The sequence below is a fragment of the Salvelinus alpinus genome, chromosome 17 (assembly GCF_045679555.1).
Source record: "Salvelinus alpinus chromosome 17, SLU_Salpinus.1, whole genome shotgun sequence".
Lineage (NCBI taxonomy): Eukaryota > Metazoa > Chordata > Actinopteri > Salmoniformes > Salmonidae > Salvelinus > Salvelinus alpinus.
In genome coordinates, this window is record NC_092102.1 from 46,912,685 (window position 1) to 46,934,363 (window position 21,679).

General features: G+C 40.9%; 1 protein-coding gene across 3 annotated transcripts; it reads right to left on the reverse strand.

The window, feature by feature from the left end:
* Positions 1–14,684: 14,684 nt before the first annotated feature.
* On the reverse strand, positions 14,685–20,606 carry LOC139543060 (uncharacterized). 3 transcript variants are annotated; one of them, XM_071349188.1, is made up of 10 exons: positions 20,468–20,606; positions 19,485–19,538; positions 18,989–19,087; positions 18,706–18,885; positions 16,418–18,488; positions 16,189–16,293; positions 16,029–16,100; positions 15,799–15,888; positions 15,639–15,710; positions 14,685–15,114 (listed from the first exon to the last, which is right to left on the reverse strand). In XM_071349188.1, exons 2-10 carry the CDS (start codon positions 19,524–19,526, stop codon positions 14,906–14,908), a joined length of 2,940 nt encoding a protein of 979 aa, XP_071205289.1. In that variant the 5' UTR covers positions 19,527–19,538; positions 20,468–20,606; the 3' UTR covers positions 14,685–14,905. The 3 variants fall into 3 exon arrangements, with proteins under 3 accessions (XP_071205289.1, XP_071205290.1, XP_071205288.1); XM_071349189.1 differs by lacking the exon at positions 20,468–20,606 and having other exon boundaries at positions 19,485–20,166; XM_071349187.1 differs by lacking the exon at positions 20,468–20,606 and having other exon boundaries at positions 18,989–20,165.
* Between the last annotated feature and the right edge of the window lie 1,073 nt (positions 20,607–21,679).

Here is a 21,679-nt window from a genome sequence, read left to right on the forward strand (position 1 = left end):
AGATAGGCAGGGCAGGCTAGTTGTAGTTAGAGCTACAGGATGCAAATTTCTGCTTGAAAAAGCTGGCCTTTGCTTTCCTGACTGACTGCGTGTATTGGTTCCTGACTTCCCTGAACAGTTGCATATCGCGGGGGCTCTTCGGTGCTATTGCAGTTCGCCACAGGATGTTTTTGTGCTGGTCGAGGGCAGTCAGGTCTGGAGTGAACCAAGGGCTATATCTGTTCTTGGTTCTGCATTTTTTGAACGGAGCATGCTTGTCTAATATGGTGAGGAAGTAACTTTTAAAGAATGACCAGGCATCCTCAACTGACGGGATGAGGTCAATATCCTTCCAGGGTACCCGGGCCAGGTCGATTAGAAAGGCCTGCTCGCAGAAGTGTTTTAGGGAGCGTTTGACAGTGATGAGGGGTGGTCGTTTGACCGCGGACCCGTGGCGGATACAGGCAATGAGGCAGTGATCGCTGAGATCTTGATTGAAGACAGCAGAGGTGTATTTGGAGGGCAGGTTGGTCAGGATAATGTCTATTAGGGTGCCCATGTTTACGGATTTAGGGTTGTACCTGGTGGGTTCCTTGATGATTTGTGTGAGATTGAGGGCATCAAGCTTGGATTGTAGGACTGCCGGGGTGTTAAGCATATCCCAGTTTAGGTCACCTAACAGAACAAACTCTGAAGCTAGATGGGGAGCGATCAATTCACAGATGGTGTCCAGGGCACAGCTGGGAGCTGAGGGGGGTCGGTAGCAGGCGGCAACAGTGAGAGACTTATGTCTGGAGAGATTCATTTTTAAAATTAGAAGTTCGAACTGTTTGGGCATAGACCTGGAAAGTATGACAGAACTTTGCAGGCTATCTCTGCAGTAGATTGCAACTCCTCCCCCTTTGGCAGTTCTATCTTGACGGAAAGTGTTATAGTTGGGTATGGAAATCCCAGAATTTTTGGTGGCCTTCCTAAGCCAGGATTCGGACACGGCAAGGACATCAGGGTTGGCAGAGTGTGCTAAAGCGGTGAGTAAGGCAAACTTAGGGAGGAGGCTTCTGATGTTGACATGCATGAGGCCAAGGCTTTTTCGATCACAGAAGTCAACAAATGAGGGTGACTGGGGACATGCAGGGCCTGGGTTTACCTCCACATCACCCGAGGAACAGAGGAGTAGTAGGATGAGGGTGCGGCTAAAGGCTATCAAAACTGGTCGCCTAGAGCGTTGGGGACAAAGAATAAAAGGAGCAGATTTATGGGCGTGGTAGAATAGATTCTGGGCATAATGTGCAGACAGGGGTATGGTGGGGCGCGGGTACAGCGGAGGCAAGCCCAGGCACTGGGTGATGATAAGAGAGGTTGTATCTCTGGACATGCTGGTCTCAATGGGTGAGGTCACCGCATGTGTGGGGGGTGGGACAAAGGAGGTATCAGAGGTACGGAGAGTGGAACTACAGGGTCCATTGCAAACCAAAACAATGATAATGATAACTAGCCTGAACAACAGTATGCAAGGCATATTGATATTTGAGAGAGACATACAATAAGGCATAAAGTGATTGCAGGTCTTGATTGGGAGAGCTAGCTAAAACAACAGGTAAGATAACAGCAGCAATAACAGGGTGCTAGTCTAACACAGCAACAACAGGTAAAAATGGCGACGACTAGGCAGAGAGGGTCGGATTAACTACACACAGATCCTGAGTTAAAGCACAGAGCCGACAGATAAAACACAAATAAACAGAATGGAGTACCGTGAATTAATGGACAGTCAAGCAGGCATCAGCTATGTAGCCGAGTGATCATAGTGTCCAGGGGGCAGCCGTAGATGGAGCAGGGAGGCCTCCACTAAGCTAGCACGCGGCGTTTAAAGTTAGTAGCCCGGGGGGTGGTCTGCTCAGACGGAGGGGGTCTGCTCAGACGTGGTCGTGTCGACAGAGAATCCAAGCCGGATGGCGGTGGCGAAAGAGAGGTTGTGAATTGTAGAATTGTGTTTGCTAACTGGTGCTAGCTTCGTGGCAGTGGCGCTAGCTGCGCTAGCTGCAAGCTAGCTGTGAGGATCAGAAGTAGTGGCTCAGGGATTACGGCAGGAATCCGGCGTTGTTGTCGAGAGACAGTCCGATGCTGGTAAATTGGTGAGTAATATCCAGGCTAATAACAGGGCTGGTGTCTGTGCAGAAGGTAAAAGCTACTAGCAGCGGCAAAAAAATGGCTAAATTAGCTTGTAGCTGATTTAGACCAGTTGTGATGGATTGGCAGGGCTCTGTGTCGGCAAAAAAAGGTCCAGTCCAATTGGCAAAAGAGGTATTGTAGCCCAAGAATTCGCTGGTAGACCTCTTTGGCTAGCCGGCAGATGGGCCTAGCTCGAGGCTAGCTCAAGGCTAACTGGTGCTTGCTTCGGGACAGAGGTGTTAGCCAGTAGTAGCCACTCGGTTGCAGCTAGCTAGCTGTGATGATACGGTGTAATTGTCCAGAGCTTGCGTCAGGAATCCGGTGATGTGGTAGAGAAAAAGCAGTCCTATATGCTCTGGGTTGATATCGCGCTTGCAGACTGGCAGGTATTGGCCCGAGCTGAAGCTGGCTGTGTCCGAGTTAAGGGTGAAGACCGCAGCAGTGGCTAACTGACTACTAGCTAGTAGCTAGTTATCTGGCTAGCTTCTGATTGGGGTTACGGTTCTAAAGTATAAAAAATAGCAGGTCCGTACCACATTGGGTGAGGCGGAATGTAGGAATGTATATTCAGTTCCTAGATGGAAAGTGAAATTAAAATATATACGAAATGTATACGAAAAATACGAGGACTATTTACACGGGACAAGACAAGACAAACACACGTCCGACTGCTACGCCATCCCTGTTAAACAACACATTTCACTACACCTATCATACTACTATGGCTGACCCTGTTAAACAACACATTTCACTACACCTATCATACTACTATGGCTGACCCGGTTAAACAACACATTTCACTGCACCTATCATACTACTATGACTGACCCGGTTAAACAACACGTTTCCCTGCACCTATCTGGTGTATGTGACAATAAGAAAAATAAACATGTTTTTGCTTTTAAATTCAGTGTTTTGTGCTACAAATAGACAATCAAATGACACATAAATGTTGTTATTATTATGAAATGTTATTATTACCATTTTAGTACTATTATGATAAATGTTATTGTTCTTACTATGTTATTATTATTATTAGTAGTAGTAGTAGTAGTAGTAGTAGTAGTAGTATGTCACGACTTCCGCCGGAGTCGGTTCCTCTCCTTGTTCGAGCGGCGTTTGGCGGTCGACGTCACCGGCCTTCTAGCCATCACCAATCCACACCTGGTTTCAATTACCTCATTACATGTTCATTATTTAACCCTCTGGTTTCCCCCATGTTTGTGTGCGTGTTTGTTTTATTGTTAGGCTGTATCTGACGGCTGGTATATTGTTGCCGGGTTTTGTTATTATGCCCGTTTATTTCGTGGTACTGGTATTTTTCCCGCACCATAGTATTGTGTTTATACTGGTGTTATCTTGTATTAAATACCTTGTCCACACATCTCAGCTCTCCTGCGCCTGACTCCTTTCACCAGTTACCCACAGCCTTGACATATTAGTAGTAGTAGTAGTAGTATTAGTATTATTATAAATGTTATTGTACTTAGTATGTTATTATTATTATTATATTATGATTATGATTATTATTATTATGTTATGCAGTCTGTGAAGAGGAGACAGAGAGCACACAAATCTACCATGATGCTCAATGGGACATTCTATCACTAAATAAAATATGACTCGGACCACTTGAAGGGCATGAAGGCACTCTTAATGGCTAACCTTTATTTTTAAGCAAAGCTGAGAGGTGTGGTAGAAAGAGAAGCAGAGAGAGAGATGGAGGGGGAGTTATTTTAGAGAGTGTGAGAGAGACTGAAGAAAGAGAGAGACAGAGAGAGAGAAAGGCAGAGAGAGAGAGAGAGAGAGAGAGAGAGTATGGGAGAAAGAGAGAGAGAGAAAAAGATGTAGGGAGAGTTATTCTAGAGAGCGTGAGAGAGAGACAGAGGGAGAGAGTGAAAGTGAGAAAGATAAATATTTTGAGAGCGGAAGTAACAGCGGGATAGAGATTAATTTTTAATCACTTTGAGTCACTCTGACAAGGAGGAATGAGAGAGCGAGGGAGCAGAGAGGAACACCTGTCTTCTTCTTCATCCGTGTGTGTGTGTGTGTGTGTGTGTGTGTGTGTGTGTGTGTGTGTGTGTGTGTGTGTGTGTGTGTGTGTGTGTGTGTGTGTGTGTGTGTGTGTGTGTGTGTGTGTGTGTGTGTGTGTGTGTGTGTGCGCACCTTAACAGATTACCCACTGGACACAGACGTCAGTTCAAAGTCTCATTTTGATTTACATTTGGTTGAATTGTCAACTAATGTGAATTCAACGTGAAATCAACAAAACATTTCACCATGTCATTGGATTTTTGTTAAAAGTTAGGTGAAGAAAATACGTAATTCCCATTTCTTTTTTACTTTTTTTCAAATCGAATCCGTTTTCCGTGTTGATTCAACATTATCACATTGAAAGTTTTTCTTGAAATTATTTGGAAACAACACTGACTCTCTCCACACACACAAATGCACACACACCTCTGCAGAGACCAATCAGAGGTCAAGCTTGCTCTCAGATGTGGCAGCATGACAGCATGATAGGCCAGCGCTTACTGACAGGCAGACGGACAATTTTAGAGCTTAGATCAGGAAGGATTTAAGTCTCTTTCTCTAGCCTTGCTCTCTGTCTCTCTCCAACTTTCTGTCATGCTGCCTGTCTGTGTCAGTCTCTCTCTCTCTCTTTCGCTCCTTTTCTGTCCCTAATATATCTTCTCCCTCCATCTCTCTTCAGACACATTCCTGCAGCCTAAGCATTAACGTGACCCTGTGACACGAGAGTGTTATTAATTAGGCTGAAGGCCACTGAGACACAGGCTGCTGGGTCTGAAATTACACCCTATTCTCACATGGTCTCAGTTCAAAAGTAGTGCACTATAAAGGACATAGGGTTCCATAAGGCTCAGGTCAAAAGTAGTGCACTATATAGGGTATAGGGTGTCATTTCAGACACAACCACTGAGTAGAACAGTGACTATTATTCTTACTGAGAGAAAAAAAAGTTTTTACAATCTCAAAGCAAATGAGAACAAGAGGTCCTACATAATCCCGTCCCGTCATACGGTCACACAATTCCAATTTAATGCTGATGCTGGAATGTATCTTCTTCATATTTCTTTGGAATTATCCCTGCATGCCGTAGTCAGTTTGTTTGTTTGCTTGTCTTACCATGACAGTGGGTCTGGTAATAGCTGTCAGATAAAGTAGGCTGGCATTATTCCAGTCTGACTCAGTGAGATTTAGAGAGAAGCAGCGTCAGTTCTAACTGGCAGTACTTGTCAGAGACTGGCCCCTCTCTTCCTGCCTTCGTTCAGGTAATCACTGATCTATAAATGTGTTGACAGGGTAAAACATGATTTCTACCCCATTGCTTCCACCAATCAAACCTTGTCTGATTAGCAATTTCCTCATAGAAGGATGGGAAGGAAGAGTGCGTGTTTAAAGTATTCCTCAGAGACCCTGTCCTGGCTGTCTAAGACCCTTCAGTTCCAGCTCTCTGAGGTGCTTATGACTGGCTCTGTGCAGCTCTGGGGTGCCTGCCTGCCTGCTGACTGGCTCTCTACAGCGCTTGTCTCACATGCGGGGAGAAACCAAGTGTTAAAAACCAGCACGCTCTAGGGCGAGAGAGATATGACATCTCAGATGTGGTGGGAAAATTACAGAAGGTAATAATCGCGTCTAGCGACTTGCATGGGCCGAGGCCCAGCGCGATGACTCAATCACGATCTAGGACATTGTTTGGATGGCTGAACATATGTGAGCTGTCACAAGAGTCAAACACACCTTATCTATGGCTTTCTGCGGGGTGTGACGTTCCCACAGAATCCCGGGAGCACGGATACCGTAGGAGATGTGAAGACTGAGGAAACATGAACCGGACAAAATTCATATTACTGTGAATTAAACTGTCCTGTTTGGATTGTTTCAAGAGTTCACAAAGAGCTGCAAAATGTTGATATGTCTTATTGCATTGTATGTTTTCTGGTTAATGTATTTTAAAGTGACTGAATGTGAAATTAAATGTTTTGTTGACGGGTTATCAGGCACATTCCTGTTGTCCAGTCATTCAAATTGAATTGATTAGATTGGAATCTGAGTGTGTTGTTCTTGACTTTTTTTGGTTTTCACTAGCAAAGTGAGTTCCCGTTTGAATTTGGTTAAAAGGGCAGGGAATTCACTCATACTTTGAGGACTTGTTAGAAAGCATGTGCAGACACATTTGTTTTTTCTCTTAGAGATGATCTGATCTGATTCTGATCTGATTCTGATCTGAAGACACGTGTAACCATGTTAAGTCTCAGTTAGTTGATAGTAATTTACTCTGTGTTGTTCTGTAATGTGTCATGTATTTCGTGTACATTGTAACTGTTTTGAGTGTCAAATATTTTGAGACTAATAAATCCTATTAATTGAATTGAGTAAATGCATTCTTCATTTTAAAGAATAATTATTTGATTTACTATACATTCATAATTTAGTCAGTTGGTCAATATTATTCACACTACACATATCATATATGAACGACTGACTCGATTCGGTCTTTCAGGCGATTGAGAAATCTGTGTGTAAAAACTAGTTGAAAAAGCAAAATCTGATTATTATGTTAAAACACTATCTGAATGTACATGAATGTACAGGGAACCCAGCTAAATTATGGAAAGCTGTTAAATCACTGAAAGGTTTGTGTCTCCTCTTCTCTCCCCCAATAAATTAATGCAGATTCTGGCCCTATTACTGACAAAATTGATATCATTAATGCATTTAATCACCATTTTATCTCTGCAGGCTTTATATTTGAATGTATTTCAAAGCCAGCTCTTGAAAAGAGTCGTTTAGATGTAGATGTTGAAAATCTATTGAATGATACTGAAAATGCTGGTCAGGAGTTTTCTTTTTGGAAATTCACTGATAAAGAAGTCCTGGATGCTTTGTTAACATTAGACAACAAAAGAAATCCACAGATGCTGATCATTTGGAGCCTGGTCTGCTTAAGTGTGCAGCACCCCTTATTGCTGGCCCCAGGGTGGGGATACAAATGATCTTGACAACTATCGCTCCATTTCAAGACTACCTTGTTTAGCTAATATTCTTGAATCATTGGTTAATGTACAACTTAGTTCCTTTTTATCTGATAATTGTATTTTCAATATAAACCAAATCAGGGTTTAGGCCTGGGCATAGTACTACCACAACAACCACGCTAGTTGTTAATGATCTTGTCAATGCCTTGGATGCTAAAAAGAGCTGTGCTACCTTGTTAATTGACCTGTCAAAGGCGTTCGACACTGTTGATCATTCAGGTTTGCTGAAGAAATGATCAAGAGTAGGCCTGGGATATACAGCCCGTTTATGGTTTCAGAATTATCTTAGCAACAGAACTCAGGCCATCTTGATAGATGGGGTTAAATCTGAATTTCTTGAGATTCAAAAAGGTGTTCCTCAGGGTTCGATTTCGGGTCCATTATTGTTCCCTTTGTATATTAATGACATTGGAAACACTGTTAATACTTTTAACATTCATCTCTATGCAGATTTTGGATTCCTGTGCCACCTCAGTGCAGCAGGCCATTCGTGAACTTCAGCATGACTTTGATTAAATTCAGAAATCACGTACAGATCTTAAATTAGTGTTAAATACAAGTAAAACCAAGCTCATGCTGTTCTCTAGGTCATGAAATGTTGACCCTGAGGACCTGCATAAGTATCTGGGTGTCTGGATTGATGACAAGTTGTCCTTCGTAACGCATATTGAAAATCTGACTAAGAAGCTAAGATCCAAGATACTTTTTTTATATCGAAATAAATCATGCCTTAGCATTAAAAATAGGATAAAGATTGTTCAAACAACACTTCTCCTTGTAATGTATTTTGGTGATATTGTTTACATGCATCTGGCAACCTCTGTTTTGAAACCCTTGGACGCAGTCTACCATAAAGCAATACGTTTTATCACAGGGGACCATTTTAGGACTCATCATTGTCGTCTTACAGAAGTAATCTGACAGAAACGTCCTCTACATGTAACATCATTAATTAAGATAAGAATCATAAGTTACCAAACCCGTTCTCAGGAATGGATAACAATAGAGATCACTCCAGTCTTCACAAATGTAGGAAAATCTGCATTTTGGTTTTTTGCCCCTAATTTGTGGAACAATATACAGAGTTCACTGCAGCTAGATGTGCTGGTGCCATGTAGTTGAATGCGATTGCTTTTATTAAATATGTTTAATTTTGTTCAATTATTTTGTTTTATATACATATGTGTATGTTGTTTAAATATTCTGTTTTTATTGTAATGTATACAGGGCTCTCTTGTAAAAGAGATGGTTAATCTCAATGTGACCTATTTAAATAAAGGTTAAATAAATGAAGCAACATTTGAAATTAGTTTTTTTTTAACGTTGGATAAATGTAGAGACTCAGAGCTAGAAAATTGTATATAATACACTACAGTTGAGGAACAAGTAATTCTGCTTTGAAAGATGATAAACTGAATGTTTTGGTATCTACTGGAGTGCTCCTCATTGTCTACACCCATTCAGCATTGTTCACACCCTCTTAAGCTTTAGCCCCACCCATCTCTTTAAGGATTCACATGTGAGGCTATGTACTAAACAACCAAAGATTTCAAGACTAAAGGCTGGCTTATACTACAGCTGTGTTCGTAAATATAATCCGGAGCGCCTGAGTGTGCTCTGGGCATTTGTAAACTCAGAGAGTTGTCAGATTGTCCGTTCGTAAATTAAGAGCGTTTCGCTCTCGGAGTGTTCGGAGTACACACTGGACACTCTGGCCAAGGAGTAGGGTTGAGCCGAGCGTTCCGACCTAACAATAGCAGTTAAGCACCCAAGCTAACTGGCCAACGTTGGCTACCTTTGCTAGCTACTTCCAAACACAAATGAGAGAACAGCTCACTCTGAGCATTTTACTCACTAGAGCTGGTTACGCTGTTTTTATGTTATCCAGAGCATTGGTGACTTCAACTTTGCTGCTGGCAACAATTTAATTACGTTTTTTTTGCCAATGTTTACTGACACCGGCCATATTCAATGGGTGTTGAGGGTAAGTAAATTCGTCAGTTATTCTGCGCTCTGGCACACTCAGACCAGAGTGCTCTGAAATCGGAGTAGATAGCCAGAGCGAATTTACCAGCTACGTCTATCGACAGTTGTCGCAGTGACATAAACATTCTACTGAAATAGTTTGTTGCATATTGGAGTATTTTGTTGGAGTTCCCCTTTATCCATTCGGAATGAGTGCCTAGACCTAACCCTTTTCTTCGAAATGTGATGTTTGGAGAAATGGAACAGAGCAGCAGGAGCAACCCAGGGTGTCAAAAATACTTTGAAATGTGATGTTTTGAGAAACATGGAAAAACGTATAATTCTGCAGTGAGTCTGTGAGACCTTGTTGTCTGTTCACCTCGCCAACTCAACTTACGCCTGACTAGACTAAGTGACTGTTTGGTTGATTTATTGTGAAGGTTTCACAGAGAGCTCCTGCATGGTATTGATATACGGTGTAACACTGATGTGGTAACATTCAAAGTCCTGTTTTATCAAGACAAAATAACAGTTCCAGGATTGTGTTTACCAACTACAGTGTTAAATCTGCATGACTAGCTATGACATTAGCTACAGCAGTTGAGATCACAGAACTGAACAGATCATGCTACAATGCAGTCGGGCTACTAGTCAGTCAGGCTACTAGTCAGTCAGGCTACTAGTCAGAGGCTACTTGTCAGTCAGGCTACTAGTCAGAGGCTACTTGTCAGTCAGGCTACTAGTCAGTCAGGCTACTAGTCAGTCAGGCTACTAGTCACAGGCTACTAGTCAGTCAGCCTACTAGTCAGTCAGGCTACTAGTCAGTCATGCTACTAGTCAGAGGCTACTTGTCAGTCAGGCTACTAGTCACAGGCTACTAGTCAGACAGGCTACTTGTCAGTCAGGCTACTAGACATTCAGGCTACTAGTCAGTCAGGCTACTTGTCAGTCAGGCTACTTGTCAGTCAGGCTACTAGTCAGCCATGCTACTTGTCAGTCAGGCTACTAGTCAGACAGGCTATTAGACAGGGAAAAGCACAATAACTGTATGCAATGTGTGTTCTGCTCACTTCATTTTAAAAACATCTTGAAGACCTCTACAGATCGGTGTCCCAACCACGGGACGGTTGAGTTAATGTGCGCTAATGCGAGTAGCATGAGTTTGTATGTAACAATAATGTTTCCCAGGACATAGACATATCTGATATTGGCAGAAAGATAACATTCTTGTTAATCTAACTGCACTGTCCAATTTACAGTAGCTATTACAGTGAAAGAATACCATGCTATTGTTTGAGGAGAGTGCACAGTTATGAACTTGAAAAGTTATTAATAAACCAATTAGGCACATTTGGGCAGTCTTGATACAACAGTTTGAACAGAAATGCAATGGTTCATTGGATCAGTGGAAAACGTTGCACATACACTGCCATCTAGTGGCCAATATCTAAATTGTGCCTGGGCTGGAATAATACATTATGGCCTTTCTCTTGAATTTTCAAAGATGATGGTACAAAAAAAATACAAAATATGTTTTTTACCTAAATCTAATGTGTTATATTCTCCTACATTAATTTCACATTTCCACAAACTTCAAAGTGTTTCCTTTCAAATGGTATCAAGAATATGCATATCCTTGTTTCAGGTCCTGAGCGACAGGCAGATTTGTGTATGTCATTTAGGAAAATTAAAAAAAAAGGGGTGGATTCTTAAGAGGTTTTAAGTAAACTGCCTGCTACTCTGTCCCAGATGCTAATATATGCATATTATTAGTAGTATTGGATAGAAAACACTCTGAAGTTTCTAAAACTGTTTGAATGATGTCTGTGAGTAGGACAGAACTCATATGGCAGGCGAAAACCTGAGAAAAATCAAACCAGGAAGTGGGAAATATGAGATTTCTAGTTTTTCAAAGCTTGGCCTACCGAATACACAGTGTCTATGGGGTCAAGTTGCACTTCCTAAGGCTTCCACTAGATGTCAACCGTCTTTAGAAACTTGTTTCAGGCTTCTTCTATAAAGAAGGGGGGAATGGGAGCTGAATGAGTCAGTGGTCTGGCAGAGTGTCTCTGGCTCGTGACGCGCGCTCCCGACAGAGTTAGCTCTCGTTCCAGTGCTTTGCTACAGACAATGGAATTCTCCGGTTGGAACATTATTGATGATTTATGTTAAAAACATCCTAAAGATTTATTCCATACATCGTTTGACATGTTTCTACGACCTGTAACGGAACTTTTCGAGTTTTTGTCTGGACGTAGTGCTCATGAAGATGGATTACTGGGCTGAACACGCTAACAACTAGTGGCTATTTGGACATAAATGATGGACTTTATGGAACATTATGGAACAAATCAGTAATTTATTGTCGAACTGGGATTCCTGGGAGTGCATTCGGGTGAAGATCATCAAAGGTAAGTGAATATTTATAATGATATTTCTAACTTCTGTTGACTCCAACATCGCGGAAATTTCTTTGGCTGGATTTGGCTGGATAGGGCTCTGAGCGCCGTACTCTGACACAACGGTTGCATTAAGGAGAAGTCTATCTTTAATTCTGTGAATAACACTTGTATCTTTTATCAATGTTTATTATGAGTATTTCTGGGATTTCTGTGGCTATCTGCAAAATCACCGGATGTTTTGGAATCAAAACATTACTGCACGTAACGCGCCAATGTAAACTGAGATTTTTGGATATAAATATGCACATTATCGAACAAAACATACATGTATTGTGTAACATGATGTCCTATGAGTGTCATATGATGAAGATCATCAAAGGTTTGTGATTAGTTTTTATCTATATTTCTGCTTTTTGTGACTCCTATCTTTGGCTGGAAAAATGGCTGTGTGTTTTTTTGACTTGGCTCTGACCTAACATAATCATATGTTGTGCTTTCGCTGTAAAGCCTTTTTGAAATCAGACACGATCGGTAGATTAACAATAAGTTTATCTTTCATTTGCTGTATTGGACTTGTTAATGTGTGAAAGTTACATATTTCAAAAAATATTTTTGAATTTCGCTCGCTGCCTTTTCAGCGGAATGTTGTCAAGGGGTTCCGCTAGCAGAACGCCTGCGCTAGAAAGGTTAAGAGGTTTTAAGTGATAATGCCGGAGAAGCCGGTGTTTGAAGGATATATTGGCATTCGCATTTGTTTAAGCTGTTTTCTAGTGATATTTATTTAGATACATCCATAACAATGAGCTAATGAGGCACGATTTCGCCTGGCATAGATATGTGCTTACTCGTCAGGACACTGTTGTTCAGATGAGCTAGCCAACAACACAGCTAACACGATCCCTTCAAACTGAAGCTGGAAAGACTGCAAACTACCTGCAATTCGTTTAGTTTACCTTTTGTCAATTGACATTTCTTTGTATTCTTATTCTTATTCTTATTTTTCATATTGTATTTGTATTTCCATAAAAATGATGCCAGCTGATGCATGATTTTGAGTGGCTGAGAAACGCTGCCTGCCTCTCTCTCATCCCGACTCCCGACAGGTTCATTACTGGAGATTGAATTTGAATATTGAAACAATGTTGCAAAGGTCGGAGAGACAGAAAGCAAGGTTTATACAAATCTCCGCTGTTGAAAATCAAATGCTAGTCTAAAAAAAAAAAGTGATATAATGTCTAGATGCTTTTTATAGTGGAGATCAAGTTTATAAATTGCCTGGCTGGGCTGATGAGACAGTGGATTTCACAGTCAGATGGAACAGAGTAAATAGGCATTTTAACGTAATAGATTTAGCCGATGGTAACTTGTGGAATAGAGACCGGCTGGAAGGCTGTTTTAACCAATAAGCATTCAGAATTAGACCCACCCATTGTATAAAGATGAATAATGAATGCATGCTAGCGCTAGCTGCTCTATCAGTACACGGTCACCGTCAATGTTTTCAGTCTGGGCCGAGGGGAGGATGGGGGACATTACTGAATATCAAGTTGCGTCTTTCATTCCCACGATCAATAGTTGAAGAGAGGTCAGATGCTTATCATTTCACTCAAGGAATCTATACGACGCACAAAATTAAAAGGATCTTCAAGGTTATTGTGGTTGTGGTTGTGGGCAATCTCAGGTCTAGTCCCATTGTCTGACCTCTGTGTATGTTTCGACAGCAATTTGAAACCAGAAAGTTACACACGGAAGCCTGGCTTTAGCAAAGAGCAAAGTGCTTGGCTATGGGAACTGAAGTAGCTTTAATCAGCTGGCAGACAGACACATTTAATTTACCTTATTATACCTTGAGGGCTGTTAGAGACAGAATCGAAAGAAAGCTCTAGCAAAGAAAGTCTTAGCAAATTGCTTGGCTGTGAGGGGCACTTATCTTAAGCAGAGAGACAGGTGTATTTAATATACCTTATTAGGTATACCTAGAGGGCCGTTAGACAGCATGTGTCCAGTCTGGCCTGAAGGAAAACATTACAGTCAAACTAGAGCTGTGATTAGACTAAGGGCTCGATTCAATCTGTATCGCTGAAGTTCAGAGTTGCAGCGTTAGTGGAGACTGCATTCACGGAAAACGCTGCACATGTTGTCTCATCAGAAATTACCATTACATTTAGATTGCTAAATCTGTAACGCTACAGCAATACAATAAAGACGGAGCAGAACCCTACGAGAAGCTGAGTCATTCGTGGTGGACAGATTCATCACGCACGCACGCGCACACACACACACACACACACACACACACACACACACACACACACACACACACACACACACACACACACACACACACACACACACACACACACACACACACACACACACAGTCTTGCATTTCTAACCAATTTAGGACTCCTCACATTTACATACCTTTTTAGGACCCTGCTTTCCAGACATCATAGAATCACAGAAATTACACTCATGAGCTAGAAAAAAAATCTAATATGAGGAAATCACCGAAAGTTGCCGACATCTTGAAAAAAGATCACTTGTAATTTTACCACCTACTTGAGACCGCACATTGCAAATCAAATCAAATCAAATCGGTCAAATACACATGGTTAGCAGACGTTAATGCGAGTGTAGCGCATTGCTTGTGCTTCTAGTTCCGACCGTGCAGTAATATCTAACAAGTAATGTAACAATTTCACAACTACCTTTTACACACAAGTGTAAAGGAATGAATAAGAATATGTACATATAAATATATGAATGAGCGATGGCCGAACGGCATAGGCAAGATGCAGTAGATGGTATAGAGGACAGTATATACATATGAGATGAGTAATGTAGGGTATGTAAACATTATATAAAGTGGCATTGTTTAAGTGACTAGTGATACATTTATTACATCGATATTTGATGCATTCATTCTATTTTATGACTGAAAATATTGCATGTAGAATGCCACAATGATGCAACACGGATGGCAACTCAACGGCTGTAGTGTAGTTCTACTGTAGTGTAGTTCTACTGTAGTGTAGTTCTTCTGTAAAGTATTTAAACTGGAACAACCATTTCAGTAATAGAGTCATTATATCCAAGTAACAGATTAATAGTTTAGAAAAATGTTTTTTATTTTTCTGTAACATTCAAAGTCAGCAGGCTTTGTATTCTTGAGACCTTAATCACTCCAAAAGTGAACAACCCACCTGGGAAAACTTCCCCCAAACAGAGTGAGATGGAGGACATTCATTAACTGCCTATGAGCTTAAGTCAAGTAAGTCCCATTAAATCCTCAGAGGTACACCAAGATAGAAGCATCTTATACACTTATTTTCTCTGATCTGCAACTATTCTGTTGTGTACATAGAACTTTACTGCTCTCCAGTCCCTGTTTACTAGCGCTTGGCCAGAAGCAGCAATGCATTTCTCACAGTCTTGTTTTCCAGGCGTTTTTCCCATTCGGATAAAATTCATCAAGGAATCTTCAACTGCATCCACCTCTATTGTCGACCAAAACCTTTTTGTTCCTTTGGCACCTTTGGAAAGAGATGACATTATGAATGACTACATTAAATAAAGGTTGAGTACAATACAGTATGTGTTCATCTCTGTATTAACTCTACAAGGTTGCAGCTGTTTCTGCAAAGTGTGTTGAGGTTAAACTAACAATCCCAACTAAATAACTACATAGATAAGGATGTGAGAGAAGAATGTGCAATGCTGACATCAAGGCAGACTCAATCTGTATGGAATCTAAGCCCATCAAATTGTTTGCAATGTAAACCTTCTAATAAAAGCAATACTTATTAAATTAAGTTCCCTCCCCCAGGAAAAACAATGTAAAGTGTGGTAATCCTTCTGTGTTATCATCTATCCTGACACACTAGTTCAGATCTAACGTCTTGACTTGTGTCCAATCCAAACTAATCCGTTCTGTACTGGCATGGTTGGAAATACACCAACTGATGAAGACAGGATTGATCTGGACCAGCACTGTCCAGATACGTTGACACTACAGAATGAAAATGCACTGACTGAAGACAGCAGGAAACAGTCTAACCATGTGAGCCTCTCTTTTGTCCCAGCTTTCCCTTGGTGATTGGCTGTTTGGCCCGAATCGCTGACATCTCTCCTGGAAAACATCAGTGGAAAACATGTATTTTTCGAAAAGGACATTGTAATTAAGAATACGTCCATATCTATGTAAGGTATAGGCATACCGGTCAGATTTTCTTCATAGGATTTTTCAGACGACTCCTCTCTCTCAGAGTCGTTCTCTGATGCACAATCAGTGGCTGCAGCATCAATTTCTTCAGACATAACAGTTTGTAAAAGACAATAAAAACAAAAGCAAATTGCAGCAAGTTAAATCAGTGCACAAGAAATTAGAGTCAGCATTTTTTGCCAGAGTGAAAATGCACTGACTGAAGACAGCAGGAAACAGTCTAACCATGTGAGCCTCTCTTTTGTCCCAGCTTTCCCTTAGTCATTGGCTGTTTGGCCCGAATCGCTGACATCTCTCCTGGAAAACATCAGTGGAAAACATGTATTTTTCGAAAAGGACATTGTAATTAAGAATACGTCCATATCTATGTAAGGTATAGGCATACCGGTCAGATTTTCTTCATAGGATTTTTCAGATGACTCCTCTCTCTCAGAGTCGTTCTCTGATGAACAAGAGTCTGCAGCCTCATTATTTTCAGCCATGCTTTTTTCTAAAAGATGGCCAAAAGAAGAATGCTAAATTGAGGCAAGCTAAATCTGCGCAAAACAAAACCTTTGTTTTTATTGTCAGTGTAAACTTTTTGCCATTAAACTAAACACTGGGGGTAAACTTACCACTGGGACTGATGGTTATTTGATCCAGACTTTTCCCCTTGAACTCTGCCAATCTGCCCTGTTCACATGCCATCAGTATTTTACTTATTTTGGCCAACTGAAGCGTTCCCTCTGGAAGACGGTAGAACTTTCGATGAATCCGAATGTCGTGACCCAAGAAGTCAGCAAACTGGTCCTGTTCTGTATCATTGAGATTTAACACTCTGGAGAGGGTGGCAACCTGTTTTCGTAGTTTAGTTGATGACAATGCTTCAGGTAACTTGGCACCACATTGTTTGGCATAGGCGCGGATGCAGTCATTCCCCCGAAAATGTGTATCATATCCTGGCCTGGCAAATAAGTAGATATTTCCTTCGCTCACTCCACATGAGCACCGCTCTTTGATAAGCAGCTCTAAAGATTCCACCATCACTGGAGTAAGGATTACAGGCACCTTCCTGCCACGCTTCCCACAGGTTTCAATGCGTTCAAAATGCGCACAGAGTAGTCTCTCAACCTCTGTTAGCGCCACTGCAACATCTTTGTTAAGTGGGGATTTGTCCCTGGAGTGAAATGTTGCCACAGACATCTTTGACACCTCTCCCTCTCTTTTCCTGTTGAAGATAATCATCTGAGCCAGTATCACTTTTGCTAGATTGCTCCATTTTCCTGAGGTTTTCTCATCGCACAGTTGGTTGTAGTATTGTTTCTGCTTTTCATCTAAGTACATGTGTATTTTTTTAACGTCATCTGCTAATGGAATAAGCTGCGGTGCGTTCCATTTCTTCTGTTCAAGTGTACGATATGCAGCAGAAGAGATCATTTCATTCCAGCGAAGACGGTAGATGCCTTGGAAGTCTCGGACAAGCTTCAACTTTTCTTCATTCTGGGTAATAAGAGCTTCACCCTCCATGATGTCTGCAATTTTCTGGATGCTTTGCCCAAGCTTTGTCGCCAGGGTTGCTTTTTCGAATTTGTTTGTCTTTTCATCATAGCCAGTCACTTCTTTGACAGCTTTTATGATGTGTTGGAAGTGTTTTGGGTTGATATAATCCTTCATCTTTTTCAGTGGTGTCACCTTTCTACCTTTAATCACAAGTCTCCCTAGTTCTCGCAAAGTTTGACGAATGTGCTGGTGTTGTGAGGGGTTCTCCCCTTTCTTGTTGTACATTTTTTCACCCAATGCCAAGATGTATCTGTCTTGTTTTACTGCATGGGCTACATCATCTTGAGCCATGTTACTCACAAGTTTCCATACCTTTTCACTCACTCCTTTAGCAACCGGTTGAGCATTAGCACAGAGCGCCTGTATTCTGGTTTTGCCAGGCATCTCCTTTCGAACGTGTTGTGCTAGTGTGCACCTTGCCACATGCCTCCACATAGATTTGCGTTTAAAGAGCCCATGGCAGGCAAAACAATGCTGATAGTCCTGGTGATTGGTCTTGTCATTACTTGTTTGTTTACATGGTACCAAAACCCCCTTTCCTTCTTTAAGTGCCTGAATGTTGTGTGCCCGATTCCCCTTCTTGCGAAGAAGATTCAGCTGAAGTCTCCTAGCTTTTGATCTCTTTGCAAACCGAAGTGCAGTAGCTACTTCTATTTCATCCCCATGTTTACGTTGTAAATGACGGGCAATTTTGGATTGCGGTTGCTCGCAAAACAGACAGAAGTGCTTTTTTTGGTGGTACTTTTTGGATCCATCTAATTCTGAGACATTCATTACAAGCAATGATTCACTGCTAGTGTTTGACATTGGGGAACTAGTACATCTCTTATAAGTATTTGCATATTGATTCTTTCTCTTGAGTTCTGTTTCTTCATTTGAGCTGTTTTCTTCTGAGGAACTTCTGCATCTCTTGCTAGTCTTCTTGTAGTGATTCCTTCTCTTGACTCCTGCTATTTTATCTGAACTGTCTCCCTCTGAGACTAAATCAACGTGTTTACTGCTGTCCACCCTTGTCTTTGGTTCTGAAAAATCATCAGAATTGTCTTCCTCTGATGATTCTGATGGCCCTGGGACATAATCACCTTCACTGTTGTCAATGCTGGTTATTGAGTCATCAGTCTTGTATCCAAGCATAGCTTTGGTCAACTGTATTGAAGAAAAAAATTATATTGGATAACTAGACAGATTACAAAGTATTTGGACACCGGCACATTTTGATTAGTTACGACTGTGCTCCTCTACTTGTTTATGTTATAATACTATGAATATGGGATGAAAGTGCAGACTTGCCCATCTTTGATTTACAAAGCTGATTCACAAGAACTTACAGTATGTGCTGGTGTTGAATGACACTTTAACTTACGTATATACTGTCTGTTCTGATCAACGGTGGTGCATCATCCAACACATTGACTATCGACCCAGAAGTACTGGCAGCCTCAGAGGTACTGGCAGCCTCAGAGGTACTGGCAGCCTCAGAGGTACTGGCAGCCTCAGAGGTACTGGCAGCCTCAGAGGTACTGGCAGCCTCGGTGTCTGACATCTAAGGATACAATAAAATGATATTAGTCATGTGCAAATTAGGCAATAGGATATGATAACGATTCAACCATCCCCAGTATCCTCATTCTAAACAACTGACAAACCTGCGCTTCGGGATTTATCTTTTCCTTTTCAAATCTGGCCTCACAAGTTGAACTATGCTTCTTTAGATTTTCCATGCGCCTTCTTAGCCTCTGCAGTGCCTTTGTAAAGGAAGACAAAAAGAAACGTTGAGACTTAATAGAATGACAAGATTGCTCGGCACACAACAGGGGATGGGCTGGGGGACACCAATGACTGTTATCATTGACTAATAGAGGGGCTGGGGGACACCAATGACTGTTATCATTGACTAATAGAGGGGCTGTTATCATTGACTAATAGAGGTCCAACAAACATCTATTACAATTTCTGTTTTTTTAAAACTACTTTCAAGGTAAAAAAGCAAGTATAAGCATAACAGAAGCACATTATGCAAGTTCCTGCATGCAACTAAAGCTGAATCTGCTTTTATGGATGGACTAAAAGAGAATCAGTATGAGTGGTTTGGCTAAAGCAAGGCAAGCGTACTCTAAATACTAGGCAAATCAGAAAACATACCGCATTGGTTACTTTGTAGGTTCCTGGACTCTTATCTTCCATTATGTTTTCGATCTTAAAAAATGTGTGTAAGAAATAGGGATTTGGTTAAAGAATCTGCCAGTATATGTATATATTTTTTCAAGACAGTGAATTGTCACAGTCCTACCAAAATGGACACTTTCCACAACCCTTATACTTGTTGTGGTGTTTCACTCTTTTATGTGCAAAAAAAAAAGAACTAGGAACCCCACCACGCCCCTCCCCCCACCCAAACTAATGTCCATGGTTTTCAATAAAAAAAATCTGGTCACTTATTTCTTAATTAGTTTAACATATTTCTTATTTTCATCTGAATTATTTCAATGTAAAAAACGGTATTTGGGTAAGAAAGGGCTATAAAAAACGGGCGCAACTTCAATACATTAATTTAATGAGGGGGTTTAAATATTTTAACACACATACAGGCTTATGACTTGACAAAACAGATGAAAAGGAACTGGCTTTTCTTGCTAGCTTGTTACACTATAGCAATATTATTTTCCAATGCATGTAACATTGTGTTAACCACAATCATGTATTCTAAATCATAGACACGTTTACCAATTATGCTAAACTTATTAGCTAGCTTGCAACCATAGCTAGCATATTTCTTTTTTTAACTAGCATGGGTAGCATGCTAACCGTTAGCTAGCACGCTAACAGTTAGCTAGCACACTAACCGTTAGCAAGCCACAAATAACTATAAGGTAGAAACATGCAAAGTAACAATTGCACATTAATGAATTGTTTGGATAAAACTGCCAATTTCAATGTCATGACGCAGTATATCTGACACAATGCGGCTTTCAGACATCGTCAATGCATGTTGGATTCCACCGAAAGACATACATGACTGACATTAATTCATTAAAAATAAAGACAACGAGAACATGCATTGCTTGTCAATACACCAAATACAATTTTAGCTAAAATATTGGTTAACAGTTTAGTTAATAGCTTACCTTCTTGCATGAATGCAAACATCTGCAACCATCCTCCTCTTCCTTAAAACACGTGCTGCACAGCTACTTCAGTGGTGATCACGCTCAGGCAGGGACAGGTTTGCCAGGTCAATTTCAAATTTCTAGGAGTCTGCTCAAAACCAGCCTTCAAAACCCACCTTCACTAGCACAATTTTAGCAGAATACAGGCGAAATTAATGATTTTTTTTAAATGCCATGTTGGTAACGTTGCAATATAGAAGTAGTATAACAACTTCCACCTAGCGACCAAAACCTTTCACCTGCCACAAAGTTTTAAAAGTACATCAATAAACCACAAATAGTGTACATGGCAACCTTGAGCAGAGATTTATGCTGCAACATGGGGGAGGAGGAACTGTGTATCTTTTATTATTATAATATTTTTATTAACAACACATAAATACAGGAAGTACATATGGGAACACAAGTATATATAAATAATATACAAAGGACGGGGGAGGGGGGGGACTGTGTTGACCTATAAAACCTTTGATAGTTTGGTACTGTTGTGCACTTTGCAGTGGGGGAGGGGCAGGACCTCAAGCGGAAATTATGGCCAGTAGATATGCATAACAATGATTCCATCAGCCCAGATTTCTGAATATGTCTGCAATGTTATTACTGTTAGCCACATTTCCTTAGACAATTTGGGTTTGTAGCTTACACAATCAGTATCAGTGAGGTGGTAAGTGCAGCTACTTGAATGGTCTGTACATGAAAGATGGAGTGGTGGATATGTACATTTTTCACTGGGGAGACTTGCTGACACAAAAGTAGCTTATGGCAGGTTAAGATTTGATCTAGCAACCTAACCCATCAGCAATCAGATTAATTACCTGCCCACAGACCACTCAAACAGCCTACTGATATTAACAGCCATCTCTCACTATAGGCACTCAGCTACTCCCACAATCTCTCTTTCTCTCTTATAACAGGCCTTTTTTTAATCATATTTGCATTTATCTTCCACTAGATCCCTGGTTTCACAATGTGGAATAAAATGTAATGATAATACGTGATTTCAGGTTTGTACTGCTGTGAAGACGTAGGCCTTTACATCAGCATTGATCTCTTTGCAAAAAGCCTCAAGAAAACTCATAATAACATTGGGTAGCTGATGAGTAGCTGATGTTCATATCTTAAAGGACAAGTCCCTATAAGCCTCTGTCAGGAATCAGGACTGGGTTAATA